General features: G+C 42.4%; 1 protein-coding gene across 15 annotated transcripts in view; it reads right to left on the bottom strand.

The window, feature by feature from the left end:
- Positions 1-481: 481 nt before the first annotated feature.
- Adamts6 (ADAM metallopeptidase with thrombospondin type 1 motif, 6) overlaps positions 482-8,061 on the bottom strand; it is a 219,777-nt gene continuing 212,197 nt past the window's right edge. For all 15 annotated transcript variants that reach the window (XR_015665162.1, XM_087625925.1, XM_087625915.1 and 12 more), the window contains 1 exon segment: positions 482-3,512. Coding sequence is in view for 14 of the 15 variants with exons in the window: in XM_087625925.1 (XP_087482051.1) it covers positions 3,403-3,512 (110 nt within the window). In the remaining variant the exon portion in view is untranslated.

Raw genomic sequence — 8,061 nt, 5'->3', positions numbered from 1 at the left:
CAGTCTGAAAGGGAATGTCTGAAGATGAAAAGTGTTCCCATTATGTTTCTATGTGCCCAGTGGAATCATCATAGAAAAATTTGTCCAGTATGAGTTCACTGTTCAGTTCTCTTTCCGTGGTGAAGCATCTATATCTTTAATAAAATGGATAATTTGTAGGGGAGGAAAAGAACAAAGGATGGAAATGTCCATTGTTGAATGAAGGTGTGTGGCAGTGGCCATGGATTCCTTTCAAGCCTTTTGAAAAGTATGCTGGTAGGCGGCTAGCAGGGGCAGCCCAGTGGAAAGCCTGAAGCCTTTGCATTTATTAGAGCTATGACACTTGGCCAGATGCAATCCCGGAGGCCATGATGAGAGTATGGCAAAGCCCTCCATCATGCAGTGCTTGAGTAAATTTGGACTATAGATATCTGGTACTCTCAGGGACAAGCACTTACTGCTACAAGATCAAGGCAATCATTTTAGGAAACAGACAACTTCATCTGCATCACTTTTACAAGCTGAAGATTTTATTATTTACTGAATTATCTATGTTAAAAAACATCTGTGCCTGGTATGAAATTTCACTCCATCAAGTGTTGCAATGACTTTCATTTCCATTACGAGCAGGAGAATGAATAAAGGACAGGTGTTAGGAAACATGGCAATAAATTAGAATATAATTTACAAAAGCAAAAATAGTAACAGTGTACCACATTAATACCGAGTATAAAATAATAAGCAACAACTAGTCACAATAATACAAAGGTAATTTTGTTCTGTATTATTAACGATACCTATAAGACATTCACTCAAATACATAAATTCCTAATTAAATGGACTATTGGGAAGTCATACCTGCCTTTAGGGGTTCAATCATTTGGGTATATTTAACATTCCTTTTTTTGGGAGGCCTTTATGCCAGTGGCAGACACTGCTCCTAACCATGGGTACCCTGGTACCCTAAGTAGTCAATACAGCTCATAACACTTGGAGTGCTTGCCAAGGCAGCCCGGCCTCCGCTGCTGATCCCTGCCACCTTGTAGGACAGAGATGGCTGCAGTAGCAGTGGTGGTGTGCTGTGCTATGGAAGATGCTCTCTGCTCTGTGTAACCTGCTCAGGATTAAGTTCAGGGTCTCCTTGAGAATGTTGAATCCTGTTATACCCATGCTTTGCTTCCCCCACAGAAGGAAGGCTGTGCTGCCCCTGGCAGTAGCCTGTCAGCAATGCCAATGCACTTCCTGTGGAGAGCTCAGGCTGATCTCTTATCCTAGCTAAGCACAGTACCTGGGAGTCAGCCCTTGCGGTGTTAGCTTCCAAGTGAGGTAAATACAGCTTTCTACAAGTACTGTAGGAAATCTTCTTGGAATATAAGCATGAGTTAGTATTAAAGTTGATTAAAAAATATCAGATCTGGATAGCAAGCCTATGTGTAAACTGCCTCGGCGATCGCCAGTCTTCCTATATTTTACCAGGCACATTAGCACCAAGTTAACTGTCCTTTGAAAAGGACCAAGGAAATTCAAGTCTGGGCCAGGCTCCCATGTGTTGCCTTACTTTACTGGAATGGCGGTGATGGCACTCAGGCTGGTCTTCTCAGGGCAGTTATATGGAGGTGTTGGCCTCCTCTGGAAAACGTGGGGATGATACTGAGGAAGAAGCAGGGAATGAGATATGGCTGGTCACACTGGACTGTGGGCTAGCATCCAGGCCAACTGTACATAGCAAGTAAGAAGCCGAGGAGGCCTTTGGTGACAGCCTTTCTAAGGTCACCACATAGGTGACACACCAAAATCTATCTTCAGAGCACAGTGGTAGATAAGTGAGACATGCTCTTAAATGAAAATATTCTCTTTGTTACCATGTAGGTGTTTAGTTTGTTTTAGACGATGCTGTGTGTATGGGGCACACATGTGAAGGACTAAGGAGGTGTGCTCGACAGAAAGCACATTCACCAACAACCTACTACAAATTACAAATGTTCAAGTACGAAGTATTAGCGTAAGCAAGTACCCTTAAAAATCTACTTGTCGAATCTTTTGATGGCAACTTGTGAAGCTTGGAGATGGGAAGACCCAGGCTAGTCATTTCAGTTCAGTAAAGTGTGATTTTTAGAACCTGACACGCCCAGGAAACTGGGTTTCACATTTAATTGCCATTGAGACTATCTGTAAAAATGATGTGGTCAAGTGACTTTTAAATTTATATTGTGATCTCTCTTCGTGGAGCTTTTCTTCTTTGGTTGTTATCCTCCCCGACTTTAAAACTCACAGAAACAGCACATTTATATGCAAGCAAACTCACCTGTTTCCCCCACTCAGGAGTGTCTGCACACACACACACATACACACACGTATACACTTGCTCTCATATAAATAAATGCCCTTCTACCATATCAAAGAAGGGACATCTGGAACCCATCGTGCTGTCAGCAAGTGGCTGTTACTGAGCGAGCTTATCTTTCCCATGGCATTGTCGCCATGAGCTTACCATGCATGCAACAGCCCAGTAGGGCAGAAGCTGATCTGTGGCTGGTGGGGATGTAAACACTAAGGAGTCCGGGTGACTCGAGTACGGCACCCCACGTGATGGCTGCAAAGGGCATGGTGCTTCAGTCTCTGCCATAGCCTAGGTCTGGCTTCTGCATGAAATTGAAATGTTTCTCTCTTAAAGTTTTAATGGAAATCTCAGCTTCACTTGCACGACGGCAAGCTGGCCACTGAGTTTATAGACATGCGCAGCTGCAGCAATGGCTGCGCGGCTTCAAGCCAAGCCCTCACTGTTACTGGAGTTTATACAGGGCTCACAGCAGTGTTCAGAACAGGGGTTACTCCTAAGGAAAGTAAGTGGGACAGAGAAAAATAATACAAACTTTCATTACTTTTGATTTATAGTTGTTTCTTAAATTACAGTTTAAAGCCCATTTTATAATTTAAGTTTGGTGCTATTGTGGTGCGATAAAGGGTAGTAAATATTTTTAAGCTATGACTTAAGAATTCTGACTCTCTTCTACTTTCATAGTTAACCAAGTCATAATAACTACATTTTAAACAGTCTTAAATACAAATGGATTCAGTGTCATTGCTAAGTCCATAATAAAAATTATCTTAATGGTCCAAGGAGGTAAACAGGCTGTTAGATTTACTCGAAAGAACACAAACGTTCCACAGTAAGTGAGTTTCCTGTGTTGTTTGGATCTCTCAGATCTCCCTCCTGATACCGTGTCCAGCACTTTGGATCAATAAATCCCACTTCACAGAAGTTAAAATAATATTGAAATCCTGTCAGCTGGGGCTGACCAGTGGTTACATTTTCCACAGGGTAATGCTTTTGTAAGAACATCCATCCGCTTCCTCTGGGTGGCTCTCGTTGACGGACGGGTTTCCATGATGAAATGACAGGACTGTCTGGCTCTCTGCGGGTCAGTGTCCTTGGCAGGTCTTACAACACATCTGTCTGAAGTATGCGCGGCTGCAGAACTTGAACTTCAGCACCAGTGGGCAATATGCCACTTTGTTCACATCTTTGCACTCTAACAAACAGAGGCAGAAAGTGGGAAACAATCAGAGTCACGTCAGCGAGCTGATGAGCCTGCCAGCGAGCAGGGAAGACCCCACTGGCCAATCCACCCTGTCTTGCGTGTCCCTGTGACTTCTTTTTTTATTTTTTTAATTTTGTTTTTGTTTTTAAACACACTGTCTGGAACAGCCTACCAGAAACATTCTTTTGGTATATTTTAACACAGTTTTAAAAAAAATGCAAGGCTTTTCTTCCAGAGTTTTATAAGTGTGGTGCATGCCCACTGTGTCTTGAAAGAATTACCATTTGTTGGGATGAGTGATCGCTTTAGACATCTTGGAAACACGAGTCATTTTTCTTACAGTGTTTTTATTGCTTCTTTCTCAAGGGTTGTTTTATTTAATGTGTAAGGTTATCCAGAATCAAACCTGAGTCGCACTGTCTGATCCCAAAGTCCACATGTCTTTCAGTCACGCTGCACGCAAAGGTGCGGACAGTGTCTGGACTCAGCAACTCCATCATAAGGAGGAGAGCTGTGAGGGGCTGGCCTCCAAGGGCAGCCCTCTATGGGCTTTGGAAACATAGAAATGTCCTTTTTAATCTGGAAGTGAGCTACAGATACGGCCTTCTTTGCTCCTGTGTGTATTTTCTCACCAGCGTTAGAACAGCCACAGCTGCAGTGTGCAGCTCTTGCAACCAGAGGTGAAGGAGTGAAAGACCCCCTCCTCCCCCAGGGCTGGTGGCAATGGTGAGGCTGAGAACTTCGATTGACAGGGGCCACGCCTTCCTCTTCCATCAGTACAATCTACTACTGCAAAGGTGACTCCTCTTTAGTATTATGGTTATTTTATTTGGGGATTTAAAAATATTTGAGAACACAGTTGCTTAAATTTCCACATTCCTCTACCTGATTATACTGAGCTATCCCAAGAAAACCACTTCAGGCAATTCAGACTCATGGCGACCCAGGAATAATTCAATGTAACGTAACTTTTGGTGTTCGTTTGTTCTGTCCTGGTTTCAAATCTGCATGGACATGAAAAATGAGTATAAACTAAGGAGAGTGCTGCTAGCTCTTCTTAAAGAGTGAGGTACAGTCTTATGCTCCTGCTTTAAAAGCTCTTTTCCTTCCAATCTGAAATAGGAACCCTCAAGTCGTCTAAGAATATAAACTCTGCTGTTTTACTTGAGTGCTGTCAACACCCCCACTCAAGAGTCAATACAAAAGGGAGGAATAGTTAGAAATTTGATTGGAAAATGTTGTATTAGGAATCTCAGTGAATTTGTTTGGGTTGAAAGGTGTTAATGAGGGGCCCAAAAATGTCCCATTTAAAGTTGCACTGAAGAAGGAGCTCAGATGACAGAGCCTCCTGTGCATCCTCTTCTGCAGAGTGGAGAGCAGTAAGTGCAGGAGAGAGAACCGCTGCTGCTGTCACCCACGGTTAGGAATTAGTGCCCTTCTGCCTGATTTTAGGGAGAAAGCAAGAGGACACGTGGTAACCTTCTCGGTGAAAATACAGCACTTCAATTACTACTGAGGAAATATTGCCCCCAGAGACACAAATCAGCTTTGAGACCGAAGAGAGGGCAATATTCTTTGGGTCACAGCTTTATTGGAAGAATCATGACTCCATTTTTGGAAGATATCTTAGATTGGGAAAATTGAGTCAAGCAAAATATGAGTAAATACAGACCTTTTTAACCCTTTGATTTAGACTTTGTGAATAGATTTTAAAAATGTATAGTGAATAAAGTGGAATCTTCTTTTTCTACCCACTCAGTATAAATAGTGGAGGATTTTTCCATGGGTAGGTACTGGAATCTGGAATTTCTCCTGCAAGTGGTGGCCATGAACTATATCTAATCCACAGGGGTGGGATGCAAGTGGGTATTAGCCTAGGTGTCCCTCCCCAAACTGCTAAGTTAGTTCTCAACTAACTTCTTTGGAAGCAGAAAATCATCAGGTCCTAGAAGCAGGATCAAGCTTAGAGAGGTGGGAACTGATTGCGAGTAAGCACACAAGGGTGGGAAGGTGTGAAGTCAGCGAGATTGCAGTGAACTCAGGCTCAGCCTCTTCTAACGTTCACAGCTCTAAAGCTCAGAAAGGAAGAGCAGAAGCCCCGCCCATTTGGTGAAGCATACATGAGGTGATGCATACCGTGAGGAGCACAGGCCAAGGCATCCAGCTCAGCTAGCCACCGCTGGGTAGCCCTCCCTGCTTCTAACAACACTGTCATGTATCATTCCTCTGAGAACTGTCAGATGAGCACAGCAAGATCTCTATATGGATGCAGACAGAGGATTAGCAGAACACTATTAAATAGTGTGGGCAGAGCACGGGGCCAATGGCCAGCAGCTGGGAAAGACCTGGGCAAGCTCCGAGGACTAGGACGAGGACGAGGACTGCTGGGACTCAGTTCAGGCCTTGATGAGATATAGACTATGCAGAGCGTTGTTGAGGTGTGGAGCTCCTAAACAGGGCCATGTGGAAGATCCAGTTCCTACTTTTGGTTTTACCTTCTAGGATCTGGTGTGACTAGAACAAGCAGTTCATTACACTTTGGATTGGCGAAAGCATATTCACCAAAGCTCAGCCACAACTAGTCTTTTATTTACTCAGTCTTTTAACTCCACAAAAGCTTATTTTTGTAACAGCATTAATTAAACAGTGTAACTTATCAGGCACTTCCTTCGTGTGAGGCATAACCTTAGGCAGTTTCACACCTTTATGTTTGATCCTTTTAAGTCTGTTACATGTCAGCTTTCTGTGGACAGCAGAGCTAAGCTTAGAGCTCACGCTGGGTGAACCTCAGGTGGGTGGGCTGGAAAAGCCACTCTTGTTTTGGAGGCAATGTTGGCACTGAAAGTGAGGGTCTCTATTTGAGCTGACACAGTTGGTTGCCGGGCTGGAGGATATCATGGCCAGGTCTCATAACTTTTGAGAGTTTGATCTACCTTCTTAGAGAAGGGAAGAGACGCCTGGGAGAAAAGAGATGTTTCCAGGTCCCAGACATTCAGGATAGACTGAGTTATTCCTCCTAGCCTTTTCTGATTGTAGTTACATTAGTAAGCATTTGATGACTAATAGTCTGCCTCATCCTTAAAATATATTAAAATTATGAAACAGTTTGTCTTCTAATCTTGAGCTAATGTGTCGTACAGCTAACTTACTGCGTATTTGCTGTCCAGATTGTGCCACGCAAGACCACCTCATGTAACTATGTCCTGTGCATTTAACACACACCCTGCTACCTCCCCTCCTTTCCTATCCTTTCCTGTTGGTCCCCTTTGCCTTCCTAGAAGGTTTTGCATCTATTTTCATGTTATATAATATAAATGACTTCACGTATCTATTTAAAATGTATAACCCACAAGTGGGAGAAAACATGATATTGGTCTTTCTGAGATTGGTTTAATTCACTCACTGTGGTTATCTCCAGATACATCCATTTCCTGCCATGCTTGTTCTTCTCTCTATATCTAAAAAATATTTTTAAAATCGATTCCTCTGCTGTTGGAGACCTAGGGTGGGTCCACACTTAGCTATTGTGAGTTTCCGCATTAAGCATGGATGTACGAGTATTGCTGTGATATGCTGACTAGGAATCCTTTTGTTAAATACCCAGGGTGGTATAGCTGGAAATGTAAACTAATCCAGCTATTATGGAGTTTGGAGTTTCCTCTTTTAAAAAATCTACCATATGGCCTGATCATATCATAGTAAGGCAGACTTTTGTGGGAAGAAAAATCACATTTTCCCACTGAAGTAAAAAAAAAATCACAAAAGAAATGCTTTAGTTTCTGAGTGCTCTTCAGTGCTCTAGTGGAGGTTATTAAAATAGACTACTCACGTTTAGTGGAGGAGATGGTTCTCTGCATTTGGCCTGTTTAAAGACTTGGTCTCTACTATCTCAATTTCTCCATTAAGCAATGTACTAGCACTGGGCCAGTCTTCTGTTGCCTTTTAGCAGTGGAATTTGAGTCAAGGGTCACAGAGTTTTAGATGAGGGCATCTGACTTTGTCTTCTATATCATCATGTACTGGCTAAGAGTGCTCTTGGGAGGAAAACATTCTCTCTATTGTTTTTGTACTCTGAGTGAGAGGCCCTGCCATGTAGATACTAGAAAACATTTAATCTCACTTCTTTTTATACCCTACTCTCTCCCTGAAGATAAATGTCATACAGTATTACAGGGAGAGTAACTTAGGCAGTGCTCACAAACTCTTCATATAAACTAGACCCACTAGAATTGTAAGTAACCTGCCACATATTCTGGAGATACCTTGGTAGCTTTAAATAACAAAGTTCATAAGAAATATATAGACAAACTTTTCATTGATGTGCTAATGAGTTTCTTTCAGGTGTTTTATATTAATCTTTCAAAACTTTGACCTAGAAGATATGCTTTCAAAAATTAAACAGAGGCTATGGATTTAGGATACACTTAGATCCAGTCATTACAACTTTAAAGCTTGATTTGGTCCGTGCAATACAAGACCAGCTCCTCAAGTGGTAGTGCTCTGGCACTAATTGCATCAAACATTATAGGTCTTGTCTATT

This window comes from Rattus norvegicus, chromosome 2, assembly GCF_021556685.1.
Source record: "Rattus norvegicus strain SHRSP/BbbUtx chromosome 2, alternate assembly SHRSP_T2T, whole genome shotgun sequence".
In the NCBI taxonomy this organism is placed as follows: Eukaryota; Metazoa; Chordata; class Mammalia; order Rodentia; family Muridae; genus Rattus; species Rattus norvegicus.
The sequence above is the reverse complement of the archived record's forward strand: the minus strand, read 5'-3'. Positions and strand labels throughout refer to the sequence as shown.